Source organism: Pseudophryne corroboree, chromosome 9 (genome assembly GCF_028390025.1).
Source record: "Pseudophryne corroboree isolate aPseCor3 chromosome 9, aPseCor3.hap2, whole genome shotgun sequence".
NCBI lineage: Eukaryota > Metazoa > Chordata > Amphibia > Anura > Myobatrachidae > Pseudophryne > Pseudophryne corroboree.
The window spans coordinates 450,393,617-450,409,805 of record NC_086452.1 but is presented as its reverse complement, the minus strand read 5'-3'; the positions used below and the strand labels follow the sequence as shown (position 1 = coordinate 450,409,805).

At 48.8% G+C, this 16,189-nt stretch overlaps 1 protein-coding gene and 1 long non-coding RNA gene across 4 annotated transcripts in view; one reads left to right on the top strand and one right to left on the bottom strand.

Annotated features, from left to right (window-relative positions):
• CFAP100 (cilia and flagella associated protein 100) overlaps window positions 1–16,189 on the top strand; it is a 54,796-nt gene that overhangs the window by 28,238 nt on the left and 10,369 nt on the right. For all 3 annotated transcript variants that reach the window (XM_063941195.1, XM_063941193.1, XM_063941194.1), the window contains 8 exons: window positions 4,289–4,470; window positions 4,696–4,782; window positions 4,868–4,968; window positions 7,246–7,429; window positions 11,547–11,614; window positions 12,024–12,187; window positions 14,570–14,650; window positions 15,978–16,177. In XM_063941195.1, coding sequence (XP_063797265.1) covers window positions 4,404–4,470; window positions 4,696–4,782; window positions 4,868–4,968; window positions 7,246–7,429; window positions 11,547–11,614; window positions 12,024–12,187; window positions 14,570–14,650; window positions 15,978–16,177 — 952 coding nt within the window. In that variant the 5' untranslated portion in view covers window positions 4,289–4,403. The remainder of the gene's footprint in view (window positions 1–4,288; window positions 4,471–4,695; window positions 4,783–4,867; window positions 4,969–7,245; window positions 7,430–11,546; window positions 11,615–12,023; window positions 12,188–14,569; window positions 14,651–15,977; window positions 16,178–16,189) is intronic.
• LOC134958527 (uncharacterized) lies at window positions 6,533–16,035 on the bottom strand. Its single transcript, XR_010187048.1, has 2 exons — window positions 15,949–16,035; window positions 6,533–7,448 (listed from the first exon to the last, which is right to left on the bottom strand). It is a non-coding gene; the product is annotated as an uncharacterized LOC134958527 (long non-coding RNA).

The window sequence follows — 16,189 nt, the reverse complement described above, 5'->3', positions numbered from 1 at the left end:
GCGTGATGTATTACAGGGGATGCGTGATGTATTACAGGGGATGTGTGATGTATTACAGGGGATGCGTGATGCATTACAGGGGATGCGTGATGTATTACAGGGGATGCGTGATGTATTACAGGGGATGCGTGATGTATTACAGGGGATGTGTGATGTATTACAGGGGATGTGTGATACATTACAGGGGATGTGTGATGTATTACAGGGGATGTGTGATATATTACAGGGGATGTGTGATGTATTACAGGGGATGTGTGATACATTACAGGGGATGCGTGATGCATTACAGGGGATGCGTGATGTATTACAGGGGATGCGTGATGTATTACAGGGGATGCGTGATGTATTACAGGGGATGTGTGATGTATTACAGGGGATGTGTGATGTATTACAGGGGATGTGTGATGTATTACAGGGGATGTGTGATACATTACAGGGGATGCGTGATGTATTACAGGGGATGTGTGATGTATTACAGGGGATGCGTGTGGCATTACAGGGGATGCATGATGCATTACAGGGGATGCGTGATGTATTACAGGAGATGCGTGTAGCATTACAGGGGATGTGTGATACATTACAGGGGATGCGTGATGTATTACAGGGGATGCGTGATGTATTACAGGGGATGCGTGATGTATTACAGGGGATGCGTGATGTATTACAGGGGATGTGTGATGTATTACAGGGGATGTGTGATGTATTACAGGGGATGTGTGATGTATTACAGGGGATGTGTGATGTATTACAGGGGATGTGTGATACATTACAGGGGATGTGTGATGTATTACAGGGGATGTGTGATGTATTACAGGGGATGCGTGTGGCATTACAGGGGATGCATGATGCATTACAGGGGATGCGTGATGTATTACAGGAGATGCGTGTAGCATTACAGGGGATGTGTGATACATTACAGGGGATGCGTGATGTATTACAGGGGATGCGTGATGTATTACAGGGGATGTGTGATGTATTACAGGGGATGTGTGATGTATTACAGGGGATGTGTGATGTATTACAGGGGATGTGTGATACATTACAGGGGATGCGTGATGTATTACAGGGGATGTGTGATGTATTACAGGGGATGCGTGTGGCATTACAGGGGATGCATGATGTATTACAGGGGATGCGTGATGTATTACAGGGGATGCGTGATGTATTACAGGGGATGTGTGATGTATTACAGGGGATGCGTGTGGCATTACAGGGGATGCATGATGCATTACAGGGGATGCGTGATGTATTACAGGGGATGCGTGTAGCATTACAGGGGATGTGTGATACATTACAGGGGATGTGTGATACATTACAGGGGATGCGTGTTGCATTACAGGGGATGCGTGATACATTACAGGGGATGCGTGTGGCATTACAGGGGATGCGTGTGGCATTACAGGGGATGCGTGTGGCATTACAGGGGATGCGTGATACATTACAGGGGATGCATGATACATTACAGGGGATGATGCGTGATACATTACAGGGGATGCGTGTGGCATTACAGGGGATGCGTGATACATTACAGGGGATGCATGATACATTACAGGGGATGCATGATACATTACAGGGGATGATGTGTGATACATTACAGGGGATGCGTGTGGCATTACAGGGGATGCGTGTGGCATTACAGGGGATGCGTGATACATTACAGGGGATGCATGATACATTACAGGGGATGCATGATACATTACAGGGGATGTGTGATACATTACAGGGGATGTGTGATACATTACAGGGGGATGCGTGTTACATTACAGGGGATGCGTGTGGCATTACAGGGGATGCATGTTACATTACAGGGGATGCGTGTAGCATTACAGAGGATGCATGATACATTACATTACAGGGGATGCGTGTTACAATACAGGGGATGCTTGTTACAATACAGGGGATGCATGTTACAGTACAGGGGGTGCATGATACATTACAGGGGGATGTGTGTTGTATTACAGGGGATGCATGTTACATTACAGGGGATGCGTGTTACAATACAGGGGATGCGTGTTACAATACATAGGATGCGTGTTACAGTACAGGGGGTGCATGATACATTACAGGGGATGCATGATACATTACATTACAGGGGATGCATGTTACATTACAGGGGATGCATGATACATTACATTACAGGGGATGCATGTTACATTACAGGGGATGCGTGATACATTATATTACAGGGGATGCATGATACATTACAGGGGATGCATGATACATTACAGGGGATGCATGTTACATTACAGGGGATGCATGATACATTACATTACAGGGGATGCATGATACATTACAGGGGATGCATGTTACATTACAGGGGATGCATGATACATTACATTACAGGGGATGCATGATACATTACAGGGGATGCATGATACATTACATTACAGGGGATGCATGATACATTACAGGGGATGTGTGATACATTACAGGGGATGCATGATACATTACAGGGGATGCGTGTTACAATATAGGGGATGCATGATACATTACATTACAGGGGATGCATGTTACATTACAGGGGATGCATGATACATTACATTACAGGGGATGCATGATACATTACAGGGCATGCGTGTTACAGTATAGGGGATGCATGATACATTACATTACAGGGGATGCATGTTACATTACAGGGGATGCATGATACATTACATTACAGGGGATGCATGATACATTACAGGGGATGTGTGATACATTACAGGGGATGCATGATACATTACAGGGGATGCGTGTTACAATACAGGGGATGCGTGTGGCATTGCAGGGGATGTGTGATGCATTACAGGGGATGTGTGATACATTACAGGGGATGCATGATACATTACAGGGGATGCGTGTTACAATACAGGGGATGCGTGTGGCATTACAGGGGATGTATGATGCATTACAGGGGATGTGTGATACATTACAGGGGATGTGTGTGGCATTACAGGGGATGTATGATGCATTACAGGGGATGCATGTTACATTACAGGGGATGCGTGTAGCATTACAGAGGATGCATGATACATTACATTACAGGGGATGCGTGTTACAATACAGGGGATGCTTGTTACAATACAGGGGATGCGTGTTACAGTACAGGGGGTGCATGATACATTACAGGGGGATGTGTGTTGTATTACAGGGGATGCATGTTACATTACAGGGGATGCGTGTTACAATACAGGGGATGCGTGTTACAATACATAGGATGCGTGTTACAGTACAGGGGGTGCATGATACATTACAGGGGATGCATGATACATTACATTACAGGGGATGCATGTTACATTACAGGGGATGCATGATACATTACATTACAGGGGATGCATGTTACATTACAGGGGATGCATGATACATTACATTACAGGGGATGCATGATACATTACAGGGGATGCTTGATACATTACAGGGGATGCATGTTACATTACAGGGGATGCATGATACATTACATTACAGGGGATGCATGATACATTACAGGGGATGCATGTTACATTACAGGGGATGCATGATACATTACATTACAGGGGATGCATGATACATTACAGGGGATGCATGATACATTACAGGGGATGCATGATACATTACATTACAGGGGATGCATGATACATTACAGGGGATGTGTGATACATTACAGGGGATGCATGATACATTACAGGGGATGCGTGTTACAGTATAGGGGATGCATGATACATTACATTACAGGGGATGCATGTTACATTACAGGGGATGCATGATACATTACATTACAGGGGATGCATGATACATTACAGGGCATGCGTGTTACAGTATAGGGGATGCATGATACATTACATTACAGGGGATGCATGTTACATTACAGGGGATGCATGATACATTACATTACAGGGGATGCATGATACATTACAGGGGATGTGTGATACATTACAGGGGATGCATGATACATTACAGGGGATGCGTGTTACAATACAGGGGATGCGTGTGGCATTACAGGGGATGTGTGATGCATTACAGGGGATGTGTGATACATTACAGGGGATGCATGATACATTACAGGGGATGCGTGTTACAATACAGGGGATGCGTGTGGCATTACAGGGGATGTATGATGCATTACAGGGGATGTGTGATACATTACAGGGGATGTGTGTGGCATTACAGGGGATGTATGATGCATTACAGGGGATGCGTGTGGCATTACAGGGGATGTGTGATGCATTACAGGGGATGTGTTATGAATTGGAGGAACCTGGCGGCAGAGATTTATTATGTGTGTTTCATTTTGCGTGTTTGCACAGTGTGGCAATAACTTCCTCATTGACAGATTTCTAGGTGGGCTTTGTGGAGATCCCGGTACTTGGAGATCCCCATTACTCTGCGCATCCTTGTAGAGCTCTCCGGTACGCCTCCTCTACATCTCCGGAAGTATATCGCTGAGAATGTCGTCCATGACGCTAGAACACTCCAGTGTATCACGACAGAGCACAGCCTCTGGGGCCGGATCCAGTAAGTGGTCAGATAACACAACCTGTGGCTTGTCCTAACTTTTACCTGTCTATAGCAACTTACGTGATCTACTTAAATTGTTGTATGACTCCAGTATAGTGTGGGCGGGCGGCAGAGTGCCTGTGACTGATCCTGGTTCTGGGGCCAGGCCCACTAGTCACCCCTTCCGGTCTTTTTGAGAGTCCATGGTGAGATACCAATGCGTGTCTGTGTCCTTTGCTACAGGAGGTGCTCGTTCAGCGTCACACTCTGCACAGAGGTCCATACTAAGCTCGGCCAAGTCCGGGGCGAATCCAAAGTCTGCTGCTTCAGGTAATTTGGCCTGCAGGAGGGGAGGATTGTGGTGTACCCTTTCTGCAGTCCATGTGACGTTACTGTCCATCTCTCCTCGCCGCAGATCATGCTAAAAAGAAGAGGAAAGAACCGAACCCATTCAAAATCCCACCAGATGCGGACTTCTTCCTCATCAGGGACCAAGAAAATGAAAAAAAACAAATGGTGGGTTCCAAATACACCCAAACTTACACTCAAATAACACAAACTCAAACGCACACAAAGAATAAACATGGGCAAAAATACCATTCCTCTTAACGATTTCATTTTGGGAGGACAGTCACACTTTTTGGGCACTGTCCCACCGTCCCCACTCACGGGCCGTAATATCCTGTGGTAAGGAGGAGGAGCTTTGGAGGCCCCCCTCTCACCCGCTGCTCTGCTTAGTAGAGCAGGTGGCGAATAGATGCCATAAGCACGTGCCCAGCATCTGTTCACTGGAGAGAGGGCCTGGGGGCATGTCTAGCAGCTCCCAGAGCACTGGGCCCACCCCCAATGTGACAAAAAATGGGAGGTGTGGCTTGTAGGTACAGCATTTCCCATGAGGCCACGCCCCTGCCATGAGGCCACACCCCCTTTGAAGGTACGCTCAAAAGTCCAAAGCCCCTGTGTAAGAAATACCCAAACTCATACCCACCACACTGTCCTGCCCACAGGATTCAACTGATACCCATACCTTACTTACTATAGACACACATGTACACATGCCTTCCAACAAATTGCTCTGCTTCTGGACTTCCCTCTTAATTTAGGATTGCCATTACCTGTGGTGAAACACCTTTCTTATCAATTAACTAGTTCAACACAGGTGATGGCAATCATAAATTATGAGAGAAGTCCAGGAATAGAGCAATTTACCCCTCATGGAATGGGTCATGTTGGGACAGGAGGTATGCATATACACCTTAACTCCATAGGCAAACACAGGGGGGAGTTCCAGTTACCCGGAAGCCCCCCTTTCTCACAACCTGGCCAGCAGCCACTACATGCAGGATAAAGGGCCGGATGGAGCCAGGGACGGATCTAGACTTTTCTTTTAGGGGGGGCGGTTTACTGTTTAATATTGACTCCTCCCCTCTCCAGTCCCAACTCCTCCCATCCTCCTCTCTCAATTCTGACTGAACTTTTTGAGTGAGACTGAGATAGAGCTTTGTGATTGTTCTATGTACATGTGACTGTGCTGAGGGGTAATTGTATTTATTAGCCACCAGCAAGTGAGGGGCAAATGCTCTGTAACCCTTGCTCTCCTGGCTCCTCTGTGCTGCTGTGGTATGGGCTGCAGCACATCATTCTGCCTCAGGCTCTCCCCGGAGAGCTCTCTTCTGCTCAAAAGTGGGCGTGGCTATGACTGTGTTAGGGGGGGGGGGTCGCCCCCTTCGCCCCCTACTAAATCCGGCCCTGGATGGAGCTGCTGCAATACCCAGGGCCAGCAGATTAACAGGGGTAACAGGGGTGACGAATCCGACACAAAAGGCTCCGGCGTCTTTGTTCCGATTGACATTCTGGGCAGCCATAGAGTTGCTGAGATGATTGATTGTACTCTGCAGTGGATCTGGTACAAATCCCCTGCGGCTGCTACATTTGCATATTTTTGCAAATCCCCTGCATACGGAACCTCTGTCACCACGGGATTTGTGTCCACCGTAGAATCAGGCCTTCAGTCACACAGAACTGCACAGAGACACATGTAGCAATCACACACACACAACTGAACACATGCACCGGCATGCGCAGTTGCACAATTCTTTATTCTGTTTTGGAAATTGACAACATTTTGGTTACATGTAAAGTTATTTAATCTGCAAGAAACAAAGTTAGACGCTGACTAAGAACAGGCCCTGGGGACACATGAGACGCTACTCCCGAATCACACACTGACATTGTATTCATTCTAGGGGGGGAATTCAATTGCCGGGCGAGAATCTGCAACACCCGCTGCAGCAGGAACTTGGATTAGGACCATAGTGGCATCACTTATTAAACAATACACATGTGTGTACTTCAGATATTGGGGCATTATTAAAGCAGCGGAGGGTGATAATGACAGCTCACCCCTCACCTCTTTCTCTCTCCCGTCGCCCCCTTTTCAGGGTGACGCTATCTTTGTGTCCTTTACTGCACACCCTCTCAGGGTTATCTTGTGTTTCAGTTTCCCAGAAGAGTCCTGAGTTAGTGGGAATAGCTTCCTGTAGTGGAATTGCAGCACCCAGCACTGGCAGCGCGTGTCTTCTGTTGCACACTGGGTCTAGGACCCACTAAGCCTCTGGGCCCCCATAGCAATGGCACCCCTTGCACCCACTACAGTTCCGCCTATGATCAGACCTACCCATATGTGCCAATCAGTAATTATAACTATTTCCCAAAGTTGAATCATAACGATATTTCTACACCGGCTCAGCATTCAAATGAATGTTTTTTTGTCTCCTCTTCTGCTCTGCACAGGAAAAAGAGCTCAACAAGAACTTGAAGGTCCATCAGAGGGGCACAAACAACACAAAAATGAAAACGAAAATTGCCGGACTGCGCCGGGAGATTGAAGAGGAGGAGATGGAAGAGAGCCGTGCAGATTCAGGGCAATCGGTGGCTGTGCGGGACAGCTCTTCATGGAAACCTGCCATAATAAGAGGTCCGAGCTGTGTGGGCAACTGGGAAAGAGATCAATATGATAGATACGGATCATATAAATAGTTATAAAGACTCGTCTACTTTTATAACTTTCCTGCATTTTCAGTTGTGAGGTCACTGTCCATACCCCTGATGACATCATACCCGGCCCCTAATGATGTCACAGGCTTCTTTACGCCGCTAGACAACAGCACCAAGTTATTATATTGTAACAGGGAAAGTAAGAAAACAAACAACAAACAGGATTAGAATATCCGGCAGCTGTTCCCAGTCCTTGTGCCAGCCTAGTAGTCCAGTTTTTAAGGATATCCATGCTTTAGCACATGTGGCTGAATTAAAGTGGCTAAGGGCACTAATTAAGTCAACTGCACTCAAGGATGGATATCCTTCAAACCTGGACCTTGGGTTGGGCTTGAGAACTGGAGTTTGGTAGCGGAGGACAGTACAGTGGTACGAGACACATGTACTATTGTTTCCTGTGCTAATAAACAAGTGTGAATTTTACATTCCACATGGTATTAACATTACTACAGCTGTACAATGCTATTATAAACCATACTAGCTGATTGCCCGGTTTCAAAGGTTTGCTAAGCGGAACATTTAACCCTTTTTACCCCCTTTGGAGTTAAATTGGAAAAATCCCTGCTTAGTTGGTGGCTGAAAATAACTGTCACAGTTTCCAGACCAGCCAGCAGGTCACATGTTCCAAGTCACCCAGCAGTTGCACCGGGAAAGTTCACCAACTCATTTTCCAGAGCACAATGGTGATGCATTGTAAATGGCAGGTGGACGTTTTGCAACATAACTCCGAAACAAAGCAGCCAATTACAGCGCCAATATTTTTCTGCAAATCTATTGACCAAATCCTTTAATTTGGTATATGATGTGCCCTGCTCAGGCAACAGCATCATTGAAATAGGTCACTCCTAAAAGTCATCTTTCAGTTATTAATATATACTGTAGATAGCTTTGTAATGTACATTATAGAGGCACTTCTATTGAGCTGTATGGGATAAATATATGGAGGGACTCCCTCTATCCAAGCTGACTACTCATAGCAAGATAGCTTATGTATCTGGGGAAGGATCCCTCCTCAGTTCCTACATGTGTGTGTGTGTGGGGGGGGTGCTGACTCTAGCCTAACTGCAGCCTAACTCTAACAGCAGCCTGACCGTAACTGAAGCCTGACCCTAACTACAACCTAACCCTGGCTGCATCCAAACCCTAACTGCAACCAGAGCCGGTTCTAGACCCTTTGGCGCCCCGGGCGGAAAATGGGGGGGGGGGGGGGGGGGGTGGCTTCATACAGGGGGCGCCGCTGAAAGAAAAAACAAATACTTACTATCCCCGCTCCCGACCGCTGCAGATCTCCGCCGGCGCCGCTCCTTTCCTCGGATGACAGACACTAGAGGTCAATTATGACCCTTGGCGTCTGTCAGTCCCACAATGCTGTGCGGTGCGCGATGACGTCATCGCACACCGCACAGCAAAAGTCCTCTACACGAAGGGAAACTAGACGCGTAGCGTCTAGTTTTCCTTCACAGCGGGACCAGCGGGGGACACAGCGATCTGCAACCTAACCCTAACTGCAGCCAAACCCTATCTGCAACCTAACCCTAACTGCAGCCAAACCCTAACTGCAGCCAAACCCTAACTGCAGCCTAACCCTAACTGCAGCCAAACCCTAACTGCAGCCAAACCCTATCTGCAACCTAACCCTAACTACAGCCAAACCCTATCTGCAACGTAACCCTAACTGCAACCTAACCCTAACTGCAACCTAACCCTAACTGCAGCCAAACCCTAACTGCAGCCTAACCCTAACTGCAACCAGAGGCGTAACAAGGGTAGGGTGAGTGGGGCACGTGCCCTGGGCGCCTTGGCAGGCCCAGGAGAGGCGGGAGCCGCCAGCGGCCAGGGCATCATGCCCCACTCGCCCCTGTCACACCGAAATGTGAGGGTAGGAGAGCGCAGCGTCTCTCCCTTCCCTCACCGCCGCTGCCAGCAGCGCTGCTGTGTCCGGTCTCCTGCGGCGTTAGCCAATCAGAGCTTGCGGACCGGCTCCTGATTGGCTGCCGGTACGCGAGCTCTGATTGGCTAGCGAACCGGCGCCAGACAGCCGCCGGAGACCTGGAGCGGTGAAGGGAAGGAGAGGCGCTGCGCTCTCTTCCCCTCACATAGATATCAACAAGCGGTGAGTGACCAGGGGGGGGGGGGGGGCGGCACAGTGGGGCATGTATTTGGCACTGAGTGGGGCATGTATTTGGCACTGAGTGGGGCATGTAACTGGCACTGAGTGGGGCATGTAACTGGCACTGAGTGGGGCATGTATCTGGCACAGTGGGGCATGTATCTGGCACAGTGGGGCATGTATCTGGCACAGTGGGGCATGTATCTGGCACTGAGTGGGGCATGAATCTGGCACTGTGGGGCATGTAACTGGCACTGTGGGGCATGTAACTGGCACTGTGGGGCATGTAACTGGCACTGTGGGGCATTGTATCTGGCACTGTGGGGCAATGTAACTGGCACTGTGGGGCATGTATCTGGCACTGTGGGGCATGTATCTGGCACTGTGGGGCATGTATCTGGCACTGTGGGGCAATGTATCTGGCACTGTGGGGCAATGTATCTGGCACTGTGGGGCAATGTATCTGGCACTGTGGGGCAATGTATCTGGCACTGTGGGGCATGTATCTGGCACTGTGGGGCATGTATCTGGCACTGTGGGGCATGTTTCTGGCACTGTGGGGCAATGTAACTGGCACTGTGGGGCATGTATCTGGCACTGTGGGGCATGTATCTGGCACTGTGGGGCATGTATCTGGCACTGTGGGGCATGTTTCTGGCACTGTGGGGCAATGTAACTGGCACTGTGGGGCATGTATCTGGCACTGTGGGGCAATGTATCTGGCACTGTGGGGCAATGTATCTGGCACTGTGGGGCAATGTATCTGGCACTGTGGGGCAATGTATCTGGCACTGTGGGGCAATGTATCTGGCACTGTGGGGCAATGTATCTGGCACTGTGGGGCATGTATCTGGCACTGTGGGGCATGTATCCGGCACTGTGGGGCATGTATCCGGCACTGTGGGGCATTGTATCTGGCACTGTGGGGCAATGTAACTGGCGCTGTGGGCCATTTTCAGTAGCCACACCCCTTCTGGTGTGTTGCCACGCCCATTTTTTCGACGCGCGCGCGCACATGCTTCTTTTGGTGTGTGTGTTTTTTTGTTTTGTTTTTTTTGGGGGGCGCCATTTTCCATCTTGCCCTGGGCTCCGAAAACCCTAGCTACGCCTCTGACTGCATCCTAACCCTAACTGCATTCTAACCCTAACTGCATTCTAACCCTAACTGCAGCCAAACCCTAACTGCATTCTAACCCTAACTGCAGCCAAACCCTAACAGCAGCTTAGCCTTATCAGCAACCTACTAACTGCAATCAAGCCCTATCTGCAACCTAACCCTAACTGCAGCCAAACCCTAACTGCAGCCTAACCTTAACTGCAGCCAAACCCTAACTGCAACCAAACCCTAACTGCAGCCAAACCCTAACTGCAGCCTAACCCTAACTGCAGCCTAACCCTAACTGCAACCTAACCCTAACTGCAGCCTAACCCTAACTGCAGCCAAACCCTAACTGCAGCCAAACCCTAACTGCAACCTAACCCTAACTGCAGCCTAACCTTAACTGCAGCCAAACCCTAACTGCAACCTAACCCTAACTGCAACCTAACCCTAACTGCAGTCAAACCCTAACTGCAACCTAACCCTGACTGCAACCTACCCTAATTGCAATTGTTAATATGTTGTGTGTCGACAGTATGCTGTTGACATTCTGAATGTAGGCACTCTGAATATAGAGATGAGTACATGCCATACCAGCTGCCACAAAAACACGTCTCCACTTGTTACTAACTTTTTATTGTTAAAGATTGTAAAGTAGAATTCTCTTATCTTTACCAAAAAATGCTAAGATTAGTCCACAGTGCATCAATACGTGGGGAAAAAGTGTAATAACCACTTTGGTGCAGAGAGATGTCACTATACTGAACTAATTCCAGTCTTCTTATGTGAAATAATATCTCATGTAATAATAACAATTTCCTCCTTTAGATAAGCAGGTACAGCGGGAAAATCTACATGACTATATCGATAAGAAGAGGGAAATGTTTCTCCTGCAGGTAAGACAGAGCAAAATGCGTTGCTTAGGGCCTTATTACCTCTGAATTGATCTGCATTTACATGTACTTGTGTGTTAAGTATGATCACCTTCTTCTATAAAGTCTGTACATTGTAATAACTGATCATTGGTAATAATCCACTCTTGGCTGTTATGTTATTACGGGTATTGGAGTTTTTCTGAAGAACGTAAAGTGGTTTTAGATGCCTATCATGTGGTTATAAACAGCCACTGTAGGGTCCCATGTGTGAGATATTGCTCCTGCTCAGTAGGATCTAGTAGGAGCCATTATTATAGGTCCGTTGATATGGGGTCAGACAGAGTATAGTGTATGTTAGGCCTAGTGCTCCACATTGTGGGAAACCACCCTGCTTTGTTGTGTGACTGCCAACTGCCACTCTGGTCCCCAGTACTCCCTGACGGTGAAACGAGATGAAATCCAGAAGCTGGAAGAGATGGCTGCCACAGAGGAGATGAAGCTGGAGAAAGCCGAGCAGTACCTGGAGGAAGATGCTGTGAGATTTGATGAGTTTCTAAAGCAGAATGACCGGAACTCAGTGGAGGCTCTGAAACAGTGAGTGGACAAAGCAGAGGTCTGGTACGGAGATGTGTGCAGTGGAGAAGCTACAGTGTGTGTGTGCAGGGAGAAACTACAGTGTAAGCAGGGGAGGAACTAGGGTGTGTGCAGGGGAGGAACTAGGGTGTGTGCAGGGGAGGAACTAGGGTGTGTGCAGGGGAGGAACTAGGGTGTGTGTGCAGAGGAGGAACTAGGGTGTGCAGGGGAGGAACTAGGGTGTGTGCAGGGAAGGAACTAGAGTGTGTGCAGGGGAGGAACTAGTGTGTGTGCAGGGGAGGAACTACAGTGTAAGCAGGGAAGGAACTAGGGTGTGTGTGCAGGGGAGGAACTAGGGTGTGTGTGTGCAGGGGAGGAACTAGGGTGTGTGTGTGCAGGGGAGGAACTAGGGTGTGTGTGCAGGGGAGGAACTAGGGGTGTGTGCAGGAAAGGAACTAGGGGGGTGTGCAGGGGAGGAACTAGGGTGTGTGTGCAGGGGAGGAACTAGAGTGTGTGCAGGGGAGGAACTAGTATGTGTGCAGGGGAGGAACTAGAGTGTGTGCAGGGGAGGAACTAGGGAGGTGTGCAGGGGAGGAACTACAGTGTGTGCAGGGGAGGAACTAGGGGGGGTGTTCAGGGGAGGAACTAGAGTGTGTGCAGGGGAAGAACTAGAGTGTGTGCAGGGGAGGAACTAGAGTGTGTGCAGGGGAGGAACTACAGTACGTTCATGCACCGAGGAACAGCTACAGTATTTGCAGGGGAAGAGCTACAGTGTGTGCAGGGAGGAACTAGGGGGTATGCAGGGGAGGAACTAGAGTGTTTGTAGGGGAGGAACTAGAGTGTGTATAGGGGAGGGACTAGAGTGTGTGCAGGGAGAAACTACAGTGTGTGTAGGGGAGGAACAAGGGGGGGGGTGTGCGCAGGGGAGGACCTACAGTATGTACATGCACAGAGGAACAGCTACAGTGTGTGCATGGGAGGAACTAGGGGTTTGCAGGGGAGGAACTAAAGTGTGTGTAGGGAGGAACTACAGAATGTACATGCACAGAGGAACAGCTACAGTGTGTGCAGGGGAAGAGCTACAGTGTGTGCAGGGGAGGAACTAGGGAGTGTGAAGGGGAGGAATTAGAGTGTGTGCAGGGGAGGAACTAGGGGGTGTGCAGGGGAGGAACTAAAGTGTGTGCAGGGAGGAACTACAGTATGTATATGCACAGAGGAACAGCTACAGTGTGTGCAGGGGAGGAACTACAGAATGTACATGCACAGAGGAACAGGTACAGTGTGTGCAGGGGAAGAGCTACAGTGTGTGCAGGGAGGAACTAGGGGGTATGCAGGGGAGGAACTAGAGTGTTTGTAGGGGAGGAACTAGAGTGTGTATAGGGGAGGGACTAGAGTGTGTGCAGGGAGAAACTACAGTGTGTGTAGGGGAGGAACAAGGGTGTGTGTGTGCGCAGGGGAGGACCTACAGTATGTACATGCACAGAGGAACAGCTACAGTGTGTGCATGGGAGGAACTAGGGGTTTGCAGGGGAGGAACTAAAGTGTGTGTAGGGAGGAACTACAGAATGTACATGCATAGAGGAACAGCTACAGTGTGTGCAGGGGAAGAGCTACAGTGTGTGCAGGGGAGGAACTAGGGAGTGTGAAGGGGAGGAACTAGAGTGTGTGCAGGGGAGGAACTAGGGGGTGTGCAGGGGAGGAACTAAAGTGTGTGCAGGGAGGAACTACAGTATGTACATGCACAGAGGAACAGGTACAGTGTGTGCAGGGGAAGCGCTACAGTGTGTGCAGGGGAGGAACTAGGGGTGTGCAGGGGAGGAACTACAGTATGTATATGCACAGAGGAACAGCTACAGTGTGTGCAGGGGAAGCGCTACAGTGTGTGCAGGGGAGGAACTACAGAATGTACATGCCCAAAGTAATAGCTACAATCTGTGCAGGGGAGGAACTACTGTATTTGCAGGGAGAAACTACAGTGTGTGTAGGAGAGGAGGAACTACAGCGTATGCAGGGGAGGAGGTGAGAACCACCAAAGATGGGTGAACCTCCCTGTACCCATGATGCCCCACACCCACCCTCCCCAAGACCTCCTTCCGTTCTGAAAAAAAGTGCAGATAACACTTTAATTCTCAGTGGCACAGGAGGCTGCAGCTCTGCTCTTTCAGACTCGGGTGTCAGAAGCCTACAGCGGCATAGGTTTTCCTGCGGTGTTTGCTATAGGTGATGCAGAATTATGCCCCTGTCAGGTATGATGATGTGACACAGAGTAGCATGCAGTCACATGAATAGTGTTTGCTAGACTCTGTGAACCTGCTGGATGGTGATCGCAGGAGGAGGGATCTGGGGCGATGTGTCTGTGTATGTAGCCACTGATGCATCAGTAATACGTATTCTCTGTCTCAGGGCTGACAAGGAAACAAAGCTGAAAATGGAGCGAGTTGCACAAATCAAGAGTCAGACAGCGCTGATGATGAACATTAGAAGGTACAAAGGGACGCCACAAGGCAAATTGGGGCGACTGTCTGGTGGCAGCAGGTTCTGGGGGCTGCAACATGTGCTGAATGAATTGCTAAAATGTAAATGTTTTGAATATTTAATAAAATGGTAATAGTATTATCTTACGTGGTGTATATGCAAATGTATGTTCATTTCATAGAGAAGAATCTGGGAACCCCCATCTGTACAAAAAAACCCTGTATGCTCTAAAAATGTTAGCATGCTGGGACTTCTAGTTCCACAAGACCCAGCCTAGTGTTAGGAATGAGAAGGCACCTCTTACCTATAACAAACGCATGAAGTGCTCCTGTCTGCCTGTACATAGGGGGTAATTCAGAACTGATGGTAGCAGCAACTTTGTTAGCAGTTGGGCAAAACCATGTGCACTGCAGGGGGGGCAGATGTAACATGTACAGAGAGAGTTAGATTTGGGTGGGGGGTGTTCAATTTGAAATCTAAATTGCAGTGTAAAAATAAAGCAGCCAGTATTTACCCTGCACAGAAACAATATAACCCACCCAAATCTAACTCTCTCTGCACATGTTATATCTGCCCCCCCCCCCCCCCCCCCTGCAGTGCACATGGATTTGCCCAACTGCTAACAAAGTTGCTGCTACGATCAGTTCTGAATTAGGCCCATAGGGGGTCATTCCGAGTTGATCACGTGCTAGTTACTTTTTGCAGCAGTGCAAACGCATAGTCACCGCCCACAAACGCATAGTCACCACCCACAGGAGAGTGTATTTTCGCTTTGCAAGTGTGCGATCGCTTGTGTAGCCGAGCTCTGCAAAAACAGTTTGTGCAGTTTCAGAGTAGGTCTGTACTTACTCAGCCGCTGCGATCACTTCAGTCTTTTTGGTCGCGGAATTGACGTCAGACACCCGCCCTGCAAACGCCTGGACACGCCTGCATTTTTCCAAACACTCCCAGAAAACGGTCAGTTGCCACCCAAAAACGCCTTCTTCCTGTCAATCTCCTTGCGATCGGCTGTGCGAACGGATTCTTCGCAAAATCCCTCGCACAGCAACAATCCGCTTTGTACCTGTACGACGCGCCTGCGCATTGCGGCGCATGTGCAGATTTGCCGTTTTTTACATGATCGCTGCGCTGCGACAATCGGCACTTAGTGATCAACTATGAATGACCCCCATAGACCACTAGCGCTCATTGAGAGCCTGGCCAGTGGGCCTAAGCATGTTGCACATGGTCTATTCCCGGACACACTGGGTGCTGCTATATATATAAATGACTGACAATAAAGCCCACGTCTTACTAGCCTGAAATACATTATCTGTCTCCCGGTTCCGTCCCCCAGCGACATCTCCAAGTGCGAGGAGGTTCTACGCGAGTACTTGATGTATAAGGATTTCCTCTTCCGACTCTCTCCTAAAGAATGGAAAGAGGAAATGTTACAGAAGAAGGCAGAGAGGAAGAAATCGCACCCTCCCGCTTCCCGGGAGAAGGAGAAAAGCGGCTCTGAGGCCAAGGTGTCTGTATCCCACGCCATGGAGAAGAGTAAGTGTATCA